General features: G+C 40.1%; 1 protein-coding gene across 2 annotated transcripts in view; it reads left to right on the top strand.

Annotated features, from left to right (window-relative positions):
- The window catches only part of CORIN (corin, serine peptidase), a 251,717-nt gene that overhangs the window by 215,949 nt on the left and 15,746 nt on the right, over positions 1-20,022 (top strand). For both annotated transcript variants that reach the window (XM_067735885.1, XM_067735884.1), the window contains 2 exons: positions 14,973-15,244; positions 17,354-17,487. In XM_067735885.1, coding sequence (XP_067591986.1) covers positions 14,973-15,244; positions 17,354-17,487 — 406 coding nt within the window. The remainder of the gene's footprint in view (positions 1-14,972; positions 15,245-17,353; positions 17,488-20,022) is intronic.

Here is a 20,022-nt window from a genome sequence, read left to right as displayed (position 1 = left end):
ACCCAGATTCAAAGGGAAGAAACATAGAACTCTTCTCTCGGCGAGAGGAATGGCAAAGTATTTGAGGACATGTTTGAAAAACCACCATACTTCCCATTTTCTTCTTTTTATTTTTAATAATTTTACTTTATTTTAAAGTAATAATAAATAATAGCAAAAATTTAACACAAATAACTCACAGTTCTATCACCTCATTAAATTGATTATTTTCATTTTACCAGGTTAATTTGTAGAAAAAAATGCAATTTCATTTTTTTGCCTCTTTGTCTATTATTATTTTCTCTCAGCTTTGCCACTTACTGTGTCAATTTATGAACTTCTCTGGGCCAAGTTTCCTCATATATGAAATGAGGGAAATAACAGTCCCTACCTCACAGGGTTGGTGCAGGCATCAAGTGAGATAGCCTATGTAAAACCTTAAGAACCATGCCTGATACCAATCAGTAAGACATCAATAAAGGTAAATTTTTCTTTTTAAAATATCATTACTAAAAACATGCATTCAGGGACTTCCCTGGAGGCACAGTGGTTAAGAATCCGCCTGCCAATGCAGGGGACACGGGTTCGAGCCCTGGTCCGGGAAGATCCCACATGCAGCGGAGCAACTAAGTCCATGCGCCACTACTGAGCCTGTGCTCTAGAGCCCGCGAGCCACAGCTACTGAAGCCCGTGTGCCTAGAGCCCACGCTCTACAACAAGAGAAGCCACCGCAGTGAGAAGCCCACTCACTACAATGGAGAGTAGCCCCCACTCACTGCAACTAGAGAAAGCCTGCGCACAGCAATGAAGGCCCAACGCAGCCAAAAATAAATAAAAGAACAACAACAAAAAAAACATGCATTCTGACTTTTCCCTTAGCATTATGGCATGAATATTTTTTCATTTTGCTAGCTCAATTTTTATCTCCTTCCATACTCTCTCTCCTTTACTTTCTCATCATCCTCAAGGTCACCCCTAGTGATTGTTCCTCCACAGCTATAAACACATATTTTTCACAGGGTGTCATTTATTTTTACAATTTGAAATCACACGCTATACTTTTGTTTGTAAGTTGCTTTTCTCATGTAGCAGTATATAATGGACATCCCCTCCAAGTCAATTGATGTAGCTCTAGCTCATTCTTTTTCAAAGCTAAATGATATTCCATCATAGAGATTCACCATACTTTATTATTCCCCAGTTGATGGACATTCACGTTAGTTCCAGTTTGCTATCACTTTAACAACACTGCAATACATCTTCTTATGCAAAGCTATTCACCTATTGGTACTCTTGTTTCTACAGAATAGAGTCCCAGAACGTATATTCATCTCCATATGGGAGTTAAAGAAATGAATATATGTTTACTTTCTTGGAATGCTAACCTAGTGAGGAGACAGACATTTAAACAAGTAATTAGAATAAGAGAAGTGATTATAAAATGGAAATCTGTATATCTAGCTATATGATTGCTCTTTTGGGGGAAATATAATGTAAAAAATCAAACCAGAACCTCCTCTTGAGAACTTTTAATGTGTAAGAATGACCCCAAATGATTGGAAGAGTCTGTGTAGTATGTCAGGAAATACATTGCAATGTTATTGCTTTGGAAGGGGCCAGATGTTTCCAGATGTCTTTTCCAGTTCTGATTTATAACTCCATGATAAGCAGAAGACTGTACTAGCAAGAGTACATTTATCAAAAGACGATTACCTAAATGAATCCAACAGCTCTTTAAGGGAATAACACCCTTTATATGCTAATTCATCCAGTTCATGCACCACTTTTGTCATTTCCATATGTGGTATCCAAGTTTTGTCTTTCACTGACAGATCTGTGAAGTTAAGGAGAAACCTTGCAATAGAGAAGAAATGTGTTTATAATTAAGGAAATGGATATTCTATCAAAGGCCCTGGTAAAATTTCATGGAACATTAGACTTCACAGAACTGTCAAGTGGGGCCTGGCCTATCCATAAGAAGTTAAAAATTGCCCAACTTCAAACAAGTCTTTGCTTGAATATGTGCTAATAACTTTGGTTCTATTTTACAATCTTTCCAGTGGCCCTGAAAACTATTGAGAACCTCTAATCGTAAGCCTTACTCTCTGTAGGATCCATCAATTGCTGCAATTAATGGGATTTACTTCATATCCTGATTCCATACTTTGGCAAGGGCCAGTGTGACCCATCTGTAGTTCTTTTCAAGCCTGTCTCTTTTAATTATATTCGTGGGAAAAAAGGACATGTCTTGCTCCTTCATGGAGAGGTATTTAAGAATCCCAAAGGAAAATTAAAGACATGAGGTACTAAGTTGATCAGATGAAGTCCCAGATGCCATGGTAACAATTCAACTTCCACAGCTCTTAGGAAGAAAGACCTTGAGTTTCAGGGGTAATTTAACAAGCAATTTCCCTGCCTTCTTTCACCTCCAAGAGACTTAAGGATGAACTTCCTAGGTTGGCACACAACTAGTGATTATAAGAAGTGTCTGATTCCTCTCCAGGAAATTTGCATGAAAAACTATCCTTTTACTATATGATCACAACCCTTAACCCTGCCAGCTCACCCATGTCTTGATTTCTCCCACACCAGCTCTTCACTCCAACAAGACTTGTGTTTGCTTGTCTGCGCATCTCCTCCTATTGTCTCAGCCCATCTGTCTCCTCCTCATCTGGTTTCTTTCCCCAGGTAACCTAGTGCACTGGGATGATCACTTCAGTCCTCTCACCAGGACGTTCAACTTCTTCGCCCCTAGATCTTTCTGCCATACACACCACACAGACCTCCAACTAAGAGTCAATATGAAGAGCACGTTTTCTATCCTATTTTCATGCTCTTCCGAACTGAGGAGAACATCACCCAAGGATGCAGATTAGTGTCATGCCTGACTTTCAGCATCCATTGGACCCTTAATATTACTCAATAACTTTTTCACCTATTTCTGGACAGCTCCCTTTCTCATTCTCCACGGGAAAAAACCATTGACTTACCCACCTGTACTGATCTAACAGTCTTTTAATACAGTCAGGAAAAGAAGTGAGAGGTTTGGTCTGACGTTTTATTACTGAGCCCATGTCGTGTTCTCATGGTTACTTCTTTATCTTCTAGGTGCGTATAAACCATGCCATTCATTTGCAATGTTTTCTTTCCGTTCTGTCGACTTGAGAGATTTGATCCATTCCCATCAAGTACTAATGTCCACTAAAATAGGAATTCTCCATTTTGAATCCATACCTCCCCTGGGGTGCTTTTTTCCAGCATCACCGGTGAGTGAGCAATTGTGGTGACCCTGACCTGACTCCATGCTCCCCACTGCCCTGCCCCCTAAGGAGGCATTCTCTGCATCCTCACTGCTCCAGTGGAAAAATGTCTGGGTCTAGGATGTAGCCAGCAGTTGGCCTAAACGTTAGACCAATTCCCATAGTTTTGGGGGCTCACAGAAACTGGGAGTTCTTCCCCTTCTAATCTGTGTAGTTACTTACTTGTTTCTTCTTGTCCTGCAACTATCCACGTACTCTGCACCTACGCCTGAACGGCTGGTCATCGCTGGCGAATATTACACCCCAGACTGCTAACTGAGCTCATGTCAAATGTATGATCATGAATCTCAAATGAGCATCTAACAATATGGCACCCATCCAGTATATGTTCACAGCAAAGCCACTTTTCCCTCCTCAACTATTTGACATCTTCTCCTGTCTCCCCAAATCTCCTTCACCCTTCTCTGGTCTCACCTCATTCTTTATGAAGAAAATAGACATCATTATATGTTTTACCTTGTCTCACCCCTAATTCCAACAAATTACCTGTATCTGTGGCCACGTTCCCTCCTTTCCCTTGAGTTATGGTGGAGGATGTGTCCTTGCTCCTTTTTAAGGACAATCACATGTCCATTCATCTTTCAAAGACTTTATTTTAGATGCATTTATTTTTTTAACATCTTTATTGGAGTATAATTGCTTTACAATAGTGTGTTAGTTTCTGCTTTATAACAAAGTGAATCAGTTATACATATACATATGTTCCCATATCTCTTCCCTCTTGCATCTCCCTCCCTCCCACCCTCCCTATCCCACCCCTCTAGGTGGTCACAGAGCACCGAGCTGATCTCCCTGTGCTATGCGGCTGCTTCCCACTAGCTATCTATTTTACGTTTGGTAGTGTATATATGTCCATGCCACTCTCTCACTTTGTCACAGCTTACCCTTCTCCCTCCCCATATCTTCAAGTCCATTCTCTAGTAGGTCTGTGTCTTTATTCCGTCAAAGACTTTATTTTAAAATCATCATTTCTATTTTTCATCAATTTCTCTCTTTTTGCTGGATCATTCCCTTCAGCAAACATGCCTTAGTGTCACCAACTTAAACCCCCTTCTCTTGACTTCACATCCCTCTTCAATTCTTGGCCTATTTTGGCTAGTACTCACAGTAAAATTCCTAAAAGAGTTTCCTACAGTCACTGTCTCCACTTTTACACTTCCTGTATTCCCCTCAGGTCACTCCAGTTGGGTTGTCATCAAGGCCACTACAGAAATGACACTTACCAAAGTCTTTAGTGACTTCCATCTTGCCAAATCCAATGGTGGATTTTCAGTTTCTAACTCACTGGAACCCTCCCTAGTATCTGATTACTACATCCTTCTTAAAATACTTCCTTCACTTTTCTTTTAAAATAACAAAAAAATTCTTACGTCACTGACCTACCCTTCTCTTTCTTTTTTTTGCAGCTTCTCCTCTTTTAGGCCACTAAATGTTTTAGTTCTCCAGGTGTGTTGTGGACTGCACAGTTGTGTCCCCCTAATTTCCACATGTTGAAAATCTAACCCCTAATAAGGTGCTATTAGGAGGTGGGGCCCTTGAGAGGTCATGAGGGTGAAACCCATGTTGGGATGAGTGTCCGTATAAGAAGAGAAAGAATGCTTACCCTCTCTCCCTCTGCCATGTAACAATACAACAATAAGACCACCATCTGTAAACGAGGAAGGGGATCTTCACCAGACCCTGACCATGCTCGTGCCCTAATCTTTGATTTTGAGCCTCAACAACTATGAGAAATAACTGTTGTTTAAGCCACTCAGTCTATGATAGTTTGTTATAGCAGCCCATGATCAGATAAGGACCTAATTCTTGGCTTTCTTATCTGTCTACAATCATCTAATCACATGGTTTCAAATGCTTGTCTATATTTGAACAAATATGAATATCAAATATTGATATGAATATCAAATATTTATTCATAACTTCCAAATTTATATCTCTAGCACAGCCCAGATTTTCTCCCAACCCACCAACCTCAAACATATTTAAATGCTTAGAGGAAGTGTCCATTTGAATGTGTAATAAACATTCTACTTTACATGGCCAGAACAAAACTTGATTCCTCTTCTCTCCCACTGAGCAAATAATTGTGTGCTTCACAAACTTTCCCCATCTCAGTAAGAGGCATCCTTATCCATTGGTTTGCTAATGCAAACCTGGGAGTCATCCTTAATTCCTCCCACTTTTACTCTAGCAGTAAGTTCTGTAGGGTCTTCTTTCAAAATATAGCTTGGGGCTTCCCTGGTGGCGCAGTGGTTGAGAGTCCGCCTGCCGATGCAGGGGACACGGGTTCGTGCCCCGGTCCAGGAAGATCCCACATGCCACAGAGTGGCTGGGCCGCTGAGCCTGCGCGTCCGGAGCCTGTGCCCCGCAACGGGAGAGGCCACAACAGTGAGAGGCCTGCGTACAGAAAAAAAAAAAAAAAAAAAATATATATATATAGCTTGACCCCAACTGCCTGTCATCATCTTTATGCTATAATCCTAATCCAGACCACCATCATATCAGTTCTGGATTATTCTGTTAGCTTCCTAGGGCAGCCATAACAAGGTACCACAAATTGGGTGGCTTCAACAAGCCAAGAAGTTTATTGTCTTACAGTTCTGGAGGCTAGAAGTCTAAGGTCAAGGTATTGGGATGGTTGGTTCCTTGTGACGGCTGTGAGAGAGAATGCCTCTCGCTTGGATTCTGGTGTTTTGCTGGCAATCTTGGGCATTCTTGGCCTATAGAAGCCTAATTCTGATCTTTGTCTTCATCTTCACCCTTTGTGTGCATGGCTGTCTCCAAGTTTCCCCTTTTCATGAGGATACCCAGTCATATTGGATTAGGGCTCACCATACTGGCCTCAGTTTAAGTTGATTACCTCTGTAAAGACCTTATCTCCAAATAAGATCTTGTTCTGATATATTGGGGATTAGGATTTCAATATATGAATTTTACAGGGGGACACAATCAATCCATAACAACTTTTAAAACAGTTTCCTATCTGTTTTTTTTTTTTTACTACTCTCTTGTTCACTAATTGTCTATTCTACACACAGTGAGACAGTGATCTTTCTAAAATGTAAATCATACCATGTCACCACCTGTTTTAAAACTGTACAACAGCTTCTCATTGTAACAAGAATAAGATTTCTCATCATAGCCTTTAAATATCTAGTCCTACCTCTTTGCATCTCCCCCTATTCTCTCATCACTCATTGGGCTCCCAACATGTAGCCTTTCTGTCCCTGAAATCCCCCAATCTCATTCCTGCCTTAGGACCTTTCTACTTGCTGCTTCTGCAGTTTGGAACCCTCCTGTGGAGTCACAAAATTGCCTCCTTCCCCTCATTCAAGTCTCAATTTAAGTGTCACTTTGTCAAAGGCCTGCCCTAACCATCCTAGCTAAAATGACCCCCCCATTAGTCATTTCCCTATCACATTATCCTATTTTTTTCCCCTCCTAATTACCAGAGATAATCTTATATATATATAGCCAATATATTTGGCTAGCCCAGTAGGATGAAAGCTCTATGAGGGCATGAACCCTGTCTGTTTTCCTCGCCTCTGTATTTTCAATTCTTTCAGCAAGGAATATAGCAACCAATCAAATATTTGTTAACTGACTAACCAGCCCCTTCTCGGTGTTAGTGATGACATCTGTAGTTCTTTTAGTAGTTAGAACTATCATTTCTCTGGAACTAGAAATGTTAACTCCTCTGCAGAAGGTCAGTGATCTTTTACTGACCCCTCCCATATCTTAGACCAGACATCAACTCAACATTTCAATGTATTAAGCACTTACAAGTTTTATCACATGGAAGATGAGTCTTTTGGATGTTGCCTGGAGACCATTCTCCTTGAATGGAGATATTAGAAGTAAAGGAAAGTTCAAATAGTTCAGCTTTGTCTTAGTTGACTACTATATTAAATTATTTGCCCCAGATAGAAATCCTCTTCTTGTTCTTCCCACACATAATTTTGCTGAGAAGCCATTTTTATTTTTCCTGCTTTTTTTCTATTGACTGATTGATTGATTGAAGTATAGGGATTTCCCTGGTGGTTCAGTTGTTACTGGGGGTCCGGGTTCGATCCCTGGTCAGGGAACTAAGATCCTGCAAGCCACACAGCATGGCCACAAAAAAAAAAATTTATTGAAGTACAGTTGATTGACAGGGTTGTGTTAGTTTCAGGTATACAGCAAAATGATTTGGTTATATATATAGATATAGATTTTCAGATTCTTTTCCATTATAGGTTATTACAAAGTAATGAGCTTAGTTCCCTGTGCTATACAGTAGGTCCTTGTTGGTTATCTTTTTATATATAGTAGTGTGTATATGTTAATCCCAAACTCCTAATTTATTCCTTCCCCCCTTTCCCCTTTTGTAACCATAAGTTTGTTTTCTATGTCTGTGAGTCTATTTCTGTTTTGTATATAAGTTCATTTGTATCATTTTTTTAAGATTCCGTATATAAGTGATATCATATATTTGTCTTTCTCTGTCTGACTTTACTTAGTATGATAATCTCTTGGTCCATCCATGTTGCTGCAAGTGGCATTATTTCATTCTTTTTTATGGCTGAGTAATATTCCATTGTGTGTGTGTGTGTGTGTGTGTGTGTGTGTGTGTGTATATACACACACACACACACACACCACATCTTCTTTATCCATTCATCTGTCAATGGACATTTAGGTTGCTTCCATGTGTTGGCTATTGTAAATAGTGCTGCAATGAACATTGGGGTGCATGTATCTTTTCAAATTATGGTTTTCTCTGGATATATGTCCAGGAGTGAGACTACAGGATCATATGGTAGCTCTATTTTTAGTTTCTTAAGGAACCTCCATATTGCTCTCTGTAGTGGCTGTACCAATTTACATTCCCACCAACAGTGTAGGAGGGTTCTATGACTAAGACTTTTTGACAATTGCTACAGTTTCTTGCCACTATTCTGTGATAAACTTTACAGTTTGAAAGCTCTGAGATTCTTATGTTGTAACATTTACTTTTTGGATGATTCTTCATTTTCTTACTGCAGTCATTTGTGATGGTAAATCAGAATTTGGAACTCAAACTCTCCCATCTCTGTTTAGCCGTACTTGTTTTAAGAGTTTCTGGACACATTGTCCTATCTTTTTTCCAAAACATTCTTAAATCTGATTCTCTAAGCTCTAGGATGTGTATCTGACTATCCGTTCTGTAGCTTTTTTGGACCCTGGGATAATGGAATTGCTCACTTTCTGTAATTTCATTACTGGCGGCTAGTTCCCTATCATATCTGGGGGATACATTCAGGAAAGAGAAGGTATCTTCCTTCTGTCTGCCATCCTATCACTCACCAATCAGTCTCCATTCGTCCTGCATGCTTTGCCCTCTGTGGCCAGTACCTGATTCTTGTGTTGATACCTGTGGACCCTTCTCTTTGTTTCAGAGAAGTTTAGTATAAAGATTGTGGTGTAGGGGTATAAAGGACTAGCTTTCTGGCCTGCTACCATCACTTAGTATCTCTGTGATTTTAGACGAGTCACTCATCTGCTCTGAGTCACTGCTTTCTCTTCTCTAAAATGGAATAAGCATTCCTATTTATACCTCATAATTGGTGAGAAGATGATTGAATTGATATGTAGAAATACTTGGAAACTATAGAGATTTTATACTAAAAGAAGAATCCAGCTCTGATCTCTTTTGCTTGTTAGATACATTTTAAAACTTTAGCCAGCAGTTCAAACTGTGTATACTTTACATAAAATCCAGAATTTTGGCTTCCCTGAAACAATCAGAAGGTCAGTTCACACTGGATATTCCAATACGACAGCCATCAGCAGGAGCTGAGAGGCAGATGGCCCTCGAGATGGGCAAGTCTTTTGGTCTGACACCCACTACTTACTGACTTATACTCGGCCCCTTTATGCATTTATGTTGTGGTCATCCCATTCTAGAATCTAGTTACTGAATGTATTAGAGAGAATTCTTTAAACATACCAAGGGCAGATGCAATATTAAAAGTAAGAGGTTCCTAAGATTTGTAGAACAGAAATGATGCTTTTGTGTGATATTTCTTTACTTAGTGCAAATATGGTAAATTTCAAATTACTTCCAAGTCACCACATGGCTGTGCCGTTTCTGGAGTAAGTCTTATAAAATAGTGATTTCTATCACAGGGGTTAATTATAAATATTAATTTTATTTTCTGTAAAAAAGATCAATAGTAAATATAAGTTATTCGAAGTAAAATCAGAAAGGGTGAAAAAAGGGAAATTTTTGTGCTCTTAAGAAAAGATAAAGATAGAAGAAAATCTCTAAACCTGACCAGCTGAATTAAGTAAAAATGTGGCAAATTTATGTCTAAACTAGAGCTGAGTGTGGCAAATTACAAACTGAAACTGGTTATTGTGTCCAGAGACATTGTGCCTTCAATTCTGTATAAACTTCCCTGGATGTCATAATGCATCTGAGGTGTATAAGTAGCTGTGTTTTCTCTCTAGAGTGATAATTGAAGAATTAGAAGTTGAAATCATATCATCTCAACATTATCTATAATGTATATTCATCATTAAAACTGGAGCATAAACATGAAGCAAATTAAATAAGAATTTCTGGTAATGAAATACTATGTAGAGCAAGAATGAAAGGAGAAAAAGGTCTCTTAACATCTTCCTCAGCCACTTTTATTGTTACTGGTGGATTTTCAGCTGGCTTCACCTTGCCTGCTTCCTCACTCTCAGAGCCTGAGGATCTTGGCACAATCTTCTTTAAGGATGCACCAGTCCTCCTTGCTGTTGCTTTGAAGTCTGACAGCACTGAGAAAAAAATCCCCTTGATGCTGAAGATTTTCAGCAGCTATACATGGCTTTTTATCTTTGTAGTCCAATTTACTCTTCACTAAAATGGACACATGAACATAGCTTGTTCCTATGTGTTCCTCTACTGGGTACTTTTTACTGAAACTAGATTCATGTGGCCTTCATGTAGCCCTAAGTCTTCTTTCCTCTTTTTGCTTCCACCCAGATGGGAGTGACTTATTCTTTCTAGAACATGCTTAATATACCAATATACCATTTATACATATCTCCCTCACTTCATGTACCCCTTTTGAACAACAGGTTATTGTTTTTCCTGTTTTTTTCCAGACTTGGGAAAAAACATTTAATGAGACTTTATTTTCCCCCTTATACTCTTAACAAAAAAGAAAATAGAACAAACAGTTTCCTTACTGAATATAAAAAAGTATGTGAATTTCCTGTATATTTTTTTTTTGCTTTTGGTGGATATTAATGCCTTAAGGACAGTAGCTTGTGTCACAACAGGCTACTGAATACAAGTTAATAACATTTAGCAGTTTTATTGATACTTATGTTTTACTGTTAGAATTAGATTAACCCCAGTATAGTAATTAAGTCCGAAAAGTTTACACTATTTCATTTTGTTACCAATAATTTGCAGTGTTCAACTGCATACTGTTTGTCATACTGCTTGTGATTTAAGCAGATAGATGAGTATTTTTTTTGAAACCAAAATTTAGTAGCTCTGATTGGAGGCAAGAAGCTATTAAATAGGTAGACACATTTGAAATCAATAATTGTTTGATTTCAAATATCTTAAACAATAGAATCTCAAGTGAGTATTGAATTTCTCAGATGGTTATGCACTTACTCCTCTAGACTGAAAAATGGAACAGGGAGAGGGAAGGAGGGAGGGAAAGAAGGAAGGAAGGAAGGAAGGGAGGGAGGAAAGGATGGAGGGAAAGAAGGGAGGGAGGGAGGAAGGAAGGAAGGGAGGAAGCGAGGAAGGGAGGAAGGAAGGGAGGAAGGAAGGGAGGGAAGGAAGGAAAAAAGGGAGGAAGGGAGGGAGGGGAAGAAAGGGAGGGAGGGAAAGAAGGAAGGGAGGGAGGAAGGAAGGAAGGGAGGAAGCGAGGAAGGGAGGAAGGAAGGGAGGAAGGAAGGGAGGGAGGGAAGGAAAAAAGGGAGGAAGGGAGGGAGGGGAAGAAAGGGAGGGAGGGAAAGAAGGAAGGGAGGGAAGAAAGACAGAAAGAAAGGAAGGAAGAAAGAGAAAGAAAGGCATGTTCTTTGAGTGATGGCTTTATTTAATGAAAAATAGTCTTCTGTAACCTTATCCTGTAATGTTCATGAGACAGCACTTCCTGAATTTTATTATGTTTGTTTAAGTGTCCATCTTCACTCAATTCTAAAGTTTGTACAAGCAGGGATCATGTCTTTCTTGATTATTATTGAAGTCCCCAGTTCTATATCTATATCTGTATCTATATCTATATATTTCTATATAGATATATTTCTCTATATATAGATGTTATATATATATATATTTTTTCAAATAGTGACATCAATTTTTTTATTGAGGTATATTTGATGTACAATATTACATAAGTTTCAAGTGTACAACATAGTGATTCACAATTTTTAAAGGTTATACTCCATTTATAGTTATTATAAAATATTGACTATACAACAAGAACCTACTGTATAGTACAGGGTATTATATTCACTATCTTATAATAACCTATAATGGAAAAGAAATATGAAAAAGAATATATATATAATATATATATGAATCACTTTGCTGTACACCTGAATCATTGTAAATCAACTATACTTCAATACAAAAATTGACTGTATCCCTGTGTTGTACGGGGAGATATATATATATATATATATATATATCCTTGTAGCTTATTTATTTTATACAGTTTGTGTCTCTTAACCCCCCTCCTATCTTGCCCCTTCCCCCCTTCCCTCTCCCCTCTGGTAACCACTAGTTTGTTTTCTGTATCTGTGAGCCTGTTTCTTTTCTGTTATATTCACTAGTTTATTTTTTATATTCCACACATAAATGATATCATATAGTATCTGTCTTTCTCTGTCTGACTTATTTCACTTAGCATAATATCCTCCAAGTCCATCCATGTGGCTGCAAGTGACAACATCTCATTCTTTTTTATGGCTGAGTAGTATTCCGTCATATATATATATACACCACATCTTCTTTATCCATTCATCTGCTGATGGACACTTAGGTTGCTTCCATATGACATCAATTTTGATAGAACTAAAATTATTTTTTTTTACAATGGAAAAAGGATGGAATGTGTGGACTATATAGAGGACTCTTTTAGTAGAATCTAGTCTAGGAATCCAACAATGCTAAAAACATGTGTTGAATGTTGGCCTTGCATACTTCTTCCTAACCCTCCTAAAATCTCAGCGTTTTGAATTTTTTTCTATGCATGAGAAAATGGTGAAGAACGACGTGCCAAGGAAAAAAAGAGGGTGGGTGGGTTTTTGTCAGGGACTCCCTAGGGAGCTCTTAAAAATACTAATTCCCAGACCCCAGCCCAACTTTCAGTTGATATGGGATGATGCCCAGAAAATCAGTATTTGAAAGCTCCTCAGATGATTCAGTATTCAGCCTGGGTTGAAAAACAACTGGTCTAGCTGGTCAAATCAGCTTAGTTGGGAAGCTTGCAAATGAGGGCAGTGATGGCATGGCTGACATGTCACCACAGTGTAAGGGAATATCTACAATAAAAGCTCCACATTCCAACACTGGTCAACTAAATGCCCACACCTTTGATCCTGGCCCACTATGGAGGAAGAGAAACTGAGAATGTAGGAGGAGGTGGAGGCCATGATGATGAATAGACCTTGCTTAGGTGGTTGGAGTTGGCCACTAATAAATTTTTTTTTTTTTTTTTTAATGTTGAGCCTTCTTTTAATTTATTTTTATTTTTTGGCTGTGTTGGGTCTTCATTTCTGTGTAAGGGCTTTCTCTAGTTGTGGCAAGCGGGGACCACTCTTCATCGCGGTGCACGGGCCTCTCACTGTCATGGCCTCTCTTGTTGCGGAACACAGGCTCCAGATGCGTAGGCTCAGTAGTTGTGGCTCACGGGCCTAGTTGCTCCACGGCATGTGGGATCTTCCCAGACCAGGGCTTGAACCCGTGTCCCCTGCTTTAGCAGGCAGATTCTCAACCACTGCACCACCAGGGAAGCCCTAATACATGTTTTGAAACATCATCTGTTGAACTATCATTAAACAAGTACATGTTAAGAACCCAGTGTATGCTAGGTACTAGGTCCTGGGAATACCAGCCAAGTCCCTGCCTTCACAGAACTTACAGTCTGGGGACCAGACACAGAACAGACAAAGAAGTATATCATCATTGGTATCAATGAGCGCTGTGAGACAAAAATTAAAGCTGGGTCAAGAGTAGAGAGTGACGGGGTAAAGCCTAGACTGGGCAGTCACGGAGGACAGCTTTGAGGTGGTGATGTTAGAGCTGGGACCTGGGTAAAGAGAAGGAATCAGTGTGGGAGCCACGTGAGAGCTGAGAGAACAGAAAGGGAAGAGTCCTGAGTTGTGGATGTCCTTGGCATGTCCCAAAATAGAAAGTCCCTGGGGTTCGAATGGAGCAGGCTGTGTGGGGCCTCGAAGGCCATGGATAGGAGTCTACAGTTTGTCTTGAGTGTGATTCAAAGTCCTTGGAGAATTATGAGCAGAAAATGAATTTGATCTAATTTTATTTTTAAAAAGATCACTCTGTGACAGTGAGGAGAATGGGTTACAGGGGCGAAGAGTAGAAGAAGGGCCACCATTTGGGAGATGAGAGTAGCTCATCATGTTTGGGAGATTAGGATTGTAGTGGTGGCAGAGGGAGAAACAACAAGATTCAGGATATATTTGAAAGCAGAGTAGTGAAGACTTGCTAATGCAATCATTGTTGCGTATAAGAGAGATGATTCAACTGCATAACTGGTGGCTATAAATATTAAATAACTGTACAATGAATTCTGAATGCTAACAACATTGCCACATACACAGTTAGCACTCATAAATCTTAGCCAGTATCAAACATCCAAGCAAATATGTGAGTGGATAATTGGATGTACAAGTCTGCAGCTCAAGGGAGAGGATGGAGCTGGAGATATATGTTTGGGAGGTACAAGGCTATGGGTGGCATTTAAAGCCATTGGACTAGGTGAAATCTTCTAGGGGGTGAGTGTAGAATGAGAAGACTGAAGGCAGCGGCCTGGAGCACTTCAATATAGACACTGAGAGCAGAGGAGGAGCATCCAGCAGAGAAGACAGAGATGGGAGGAAATTCTGGAACTTGGAGGGTGCTGGAAGGCGAGTGGAAAAGTGTTTTAAGGTGGAATTGACTAGACTATTGCTGACAAGTTTTCAAAAACAGTGAAGTCTAAGACTGCCCATTAGAAGTTGTGGGTGGCCTTTTTAAGCCCCTAGCTTGAAATTTTCAGAAGCCTTCCCTGAAAACTTGACATTTCTGAAGCCCTGGCTCCTTCTTGGAGGGATCTCTTAGCCTCAGCTTTTCATTCTCTTTCATTTTTTTCTCTTGTCTCTTTTCTCTTCACATCTTTTCGTCATCTTTCCCACTCAATGAAGCAAGTATTAACTACGCTGCCTGCCTTTCAAAGCGAACAAGTGTTATTTTCCAGAATAGCCCCATTCAGGAAGCATGGGCTTTGCTTTCCACAACAGTGTGATACTTGCAAATTGCTCAGGGGTTATATAAATGCTTCTTATATGAATACGTGGGAGATGGGCATGGAAAGAGCCATTATTTACATAAGTAAATATTTTAAAAATAAAATGTAAATTTTAAAAGATAAATCTGAGTTTAAGATGCCAGTAGCTCTTGAATTATTATTTTAGGAGAGAGAATGCTGCCGTTTGGAAAGTGGTGTTTGGCGTCAATAATCTAGACCACCCATCAACGTTCATGCAGATGCGCCTCGTGAAAACCATCATCCTGCATCCTCGCTACAGTCGAGCAGTGGTAGACTATGACATCAGCATAGTGGAGCTAAGCGAGGACATCAATGAAACGAGCTACGTCCGGCCCGTCTGCTTACCCAGCCCGGAGCAGTCATTAGAACCTGATACTTACTGCTACATCACAGGCTGGGGACACATGGGCAACAAAAGTAAGTCAGGATCCTCAGGAGCACTTGCCTTTCAGCTTGTAACTGGAAAACAATGGGGTACTTCCTGGCCTTTGGCAATCATTTCCCATTTTCACTTATAAAAGTAGAGCCACAAATACTTAGCATCATGTGTCACTCTCCCTTCCATGCAAATCATAGATGTCAACGCACTTAAACCTGCCAAGCCCAGATACAACCTCAGAAATCCTTCTCCACATCTCAGTCTTTCTCCAGGGAGCCGCTCTTGATGTTTTAGAGCTGGCACGCAAGACGAGACCTATCCGTCATCCTCCCTTGCATTGTTTCTATTGATGATTTGCACTCACTTCAGGCAAAGTCACTCGGAGCCTCTGTCTAGCAGTTAGGTAGTTCCCCTTCTGCAGTCAAGCTGGACGGTCCCATTTCCAACTCTTTGTTATGATTTAGTCCTATCAACATGGGTAACACAACCTGTAAGTCTTTCTAGAAGGAAAACTGGTTAGCTATTTACCTATTCAAATTAGTTTAAATAGTTTGGGTTCTTAGATGATTAATAAAACATATAGAAATTTAAAAATTAGTACTGCTGACTCTCAGCCACCCATAAAGGACTCTCTCATTTTGCTTGACTTATTAAAAGTTTAGAATAAGAATTTAATCGATGAGATATTTTCTTTAATGGTAGGCACTGACCATGCCAACTATATCAGGTGTAGTACTGCAGCTCTCAGGGATGATGATATATATCTGTGTCCTGTTATCTGTCTTAGCAACTGCCAATTTGAAGGACGATTGTTTTTCTTGAAATTTAGTCGTTTTGAGCTAAGTTGAGTTTCTTTTCTATATGATCAACTGAGAATAAAAAGAAAAAAGTAAATAGACAGGAGTAAGTCAATGACTTCTGAAAAGCTAACATGTAAGAAATATGAAGGCAATGTCAGACATATGATGTCACCATGCCTGCTAATCTTGGTTTTTAAAAGCTATAATTAGTTTTGTGATATGTGAGAGCAGAATCTATATTGCCTCTACTTGTATTGTTCCCAATATCCACATTAAACTCAGAGTAATCGTGTGACATGTGGCACACACCACGTATATAATGTAGGAAGAGCAAGGGTGTGAGTTCTTTGAAAAGATCTGATTGACACTGACCACACCACTTTCTAGCTTACTATAAAATGGAAAAAATAATAGCAACTGTCTAACTCACAGGATTATTGTAAAGATTAAAGAAAATAGGCCCAGAGAATGCTGAGTGCAGGAGCCTGGCCCACTGTGGGTACCCAGTAAACCTTAGCGATGGTTCTTTTTACCATTCTTTCGACAACTTGGGGAACTTCCACTGTCTGCACTGCATTGATTTTTCCAAACGTATTGGAAAACGTATTCTTCCTTCCATTAAGGTACCCTGTACATGTACACTGTTTCACCGTCACTATCTAAAAGGAGAACAGTGTGTATGTTTTGTAGAATGGCCAAACAATGAGAGATTCTTGCTGCTGGCTTTGAGAAATACATTGTTATTCTGTGAGAACTTTGGAGCAAGATGAAATTCACATGTTCTCTCTGCTGACACTAAGGGATGGCTTTTCCCTTTGACATCTCTCTGATGCATCCTCTAGGATTAAAGGTTCCGACCTCAAATGATGGCTACTGTAGCACAGGATGAGACACACTGTTCAAACCAAGGGTAGGGCAACCCTTCCTCTGTTAGTCTGAAAAGGCAGTCTGAACTTTTAGCAGAGCACAGCTCACATGTTGAGCTGTCACAGAGCTGGCAGCCTCCCACCTGGAGCAGAGCTCTGGCTTGATTATTTTCCTTTTCATTGTAGTAGCTATTGTTTACGTTGCTACACATAATAAGAGAGGGAAAGCATGAGCCAGGTTACTTAACCAGTCTGTGCCTCAATTTTCTCATTAACAAAATGAAGGGGTTTGATTAAATGATTGCTGTCAGCACTTATAATGGGAAAATTCTGATTTCAAATGAGCTTCATCTTTGAAATGACATTTTAAGAGCATGGTTTTCTTGATATAAAAATGTTATCATTTCATATTTGGCTAGCCTCAGTTTTGAGTCATTTTACCCTCATATATTTTATTTCTTCTTCTTTTTAAAAAATCCAGTGCCTTTTAAGCTGCAAGAGGGAGAAGTCCGCATCATTTCTCTGGAGCAGTGTCAGTCCTACTTTGACACTAAGACCATCACCACCCGGATGATCTGTGCCGGCTATGAGTCTGGCACGGTTGACTCGTGCATGGTAAGTTGCTTTCTGGTTACCAAGGAGATTCAGTTCAGCAGTAGGTTCAATGGGTCCATATAAGCCCATTAGTATTCATGTGTGGCCCTTTGGGAACATCTTCTGAAAATAATTTATTACCAAACGTTTAATTATTCACAGGGTGTCTTCCTTTATTCAGGACCCAAGCAACGCCCTGAGTAACCTCCATGCCCCCCACTCAGGTTGCCTTCTGCTTTCTCACCTCCTGCATGGGGTCAGCACCCTGGGCCAGCAACAGGAGGAGAATCAATTGTTCTGGTCCATCTCCTTGGACTATTTTAGTGGCCAGGACAAGCAAGTTTCTGAGAGCAGCTAGTGGTAACCAGAGCTCCAACCAGGTTGCCTCAGGAAGCAGGGGACAGACACCAAGGGCATATTCAACCATCGGGGTGATGGCACTGAAGCACATACAACACTCCAATCTCCAGGGTGTGTGACAGACCCACCTCCGTCTCAGGAGTTGATCACACTGGCATTGTCTGGGGCTGCACGTGATTGCCAGCATGTCTTCAAATATCTATCACTGAACACAACCTTTAGACTCAGGATTTCTGGTCACAACAGTTCATAGAGTATGCTGACTGAGCGATGCAGGGAAGCTTTTTTTGAATTTTTGAATTTTATTTTATTTATCTTTTTTATACAGCAGGTTCTTATTAGTCATCCATTTTATACACATCAGTGTATACATGTCAATCCCAATCTCCCAATTCATCCCACCACCACTCCCACCCCCCCCGCAGGGAAGCATTTTTACTTAATAAACACTCATTGCATATTATACTGGACTGGCTCCCAGGGGAGGATGGAAAAGGGCGAGCACTTAAAGAAGCTTGTAACAGAGTGGGGAAGGCAGTTATCGCACGACAGTGCTATGAAGCATCTGTTATTTCACTGCTTTGGAGTAGATCAAATTGCCCCCAAGTTTTAGAATTGAAGAAGAGATGCAACAATATTATTGCCCCTGACCCAACATAATAAGATGACATTTTTGATTGTCCATTTCACAACAGAAATGGCCTGGTGGTGATTTAGACAGTTGTCATGGGAAAGAGGGAGGCAGGCTCCCTTGAAGTTTCAGTGAGTCACCTTCCCTTCTGTCCTCTGGCCCCAAGTCATCCAGCTGAGGTGGGCAGTGATAGAGGAACCCCTGCCTTCCATGCAAGAGGCCTAGGTTTGATAGACCAAAGCCAAAACAAAAGTGACTAGGAGGCAGCATGGTGTCAGGGCTAGGACACATGATTTGCAACCTGAAAGGTCTGGGTTGGCTCCCATCTCTGGCAGTGAGAACAATGTGACCTGAAGAAGTTATTTAACCTCTGTAGAATATTTTCTCCCAAGTAAGATGGGGCTGATTCCGTCTGATTTGCAGAGTATCTTTGGGATTAACTGGGTTAATGTCCCAGTATTTTAACATATGTGTATATGACGTCTGGCATATGCCCTCAATGAATATCAACAATGTGAATGTTAACATCTACCAGTTAGTGCTTACTGTGTTCCAGGATCTCTTCTAAATACTTTCTAATAACTCACTTAATTCTCACAGTCATCCTTGTGGCAGTATCTGTGTTTTTCCTATTTTACAGATCAAGAAAACAAGGGACCAGAGAGGTTAAGTAATTTACCCCATATCACCCAGCATTAAGGTGGTAGAATGAAGATATGAATGTAGGCAGCCTGGCTTCAGAATTCAAGTGCTTGGTCACTACACTATCCTAGAAGCAATGATTAATGTGAATACATTTCTCCCTGTTGCCAACATGATCTGGACGTCTACCAAAAAGTAGTTCCTCTTCATCTCTTGGTAACTGCTAAAGGGAGGGGATAGAAGGTGATTCTTTGAAAGAGAAATGAAGGTCCAACACAGCCACAGGCATAGGCATGTTCATATCGTAATGTCTAATAGTAAACAGGTCCTGCCAACTTCTTTAGTGGTGGGAATTCCGCACTATGGATATCTTAAATGCATACCAGATGCTCTCTAACACAACCCCAGGTAGAAAACAAAACACAAAACAAACAATAGCTACTTTTTACCAAGTCTGGAGCAAGATTATGCACCAGAACCTCTCATTACCTTCCTTAATTGCATCAACAGGTCATATTGGAAGCCATGGGTCCTTTGTTAAGGTCTAGAAATCATGGAACTCAGTATTGAAACCAAACATAAACTTTGGCCTAAAGCCCAATATTATGAAGAAGAAAAGAGGACCAAAAACCGGACAACTTGTACCTTTAGCTGTATCCCCCTTTTGTTTTGAATTGATGCTTCTTCACCTTTTGTTTTCCAACTAACAAATGTCCACCTGCCTCATTAAGCCTAGCTCAAAACCCACTCTTATGGGGACCCTGTGTTCCCCTCCGGCTGGAAGTAATCACTTATTCCTTTGAAGACTCCTTTATTTATAGCCCTTAGATTTTGCTTTCATGTAAAGTTTTTCTCATTACCCAAGTGGAGTTTTGGCCCCCTGGGGACAAAAGTAGCTCTTTACTTGTGTAGACTGTAGCACA

Source organism: Pseudorca crassidens, chromosome 4, assembly GCF_039906515.1.
Source record: "Pseudorca crassidens isolate mPseCra1 chromosome 4, mPseCra1.hap1, whole genome shotgun sequence".
NCBI classification, from domain to species: domain Eukaryota; kingdom Metazoa; phylum Chordata; class Mammalia; order Artiodactyla; family Delphinidae; genus Pseudorca; species Pseudorca crassidens.
Note: the sequence above shows the minus strand (reverse complement) of the source record. Positions and strands in the feature narration are given on the sequence as shown.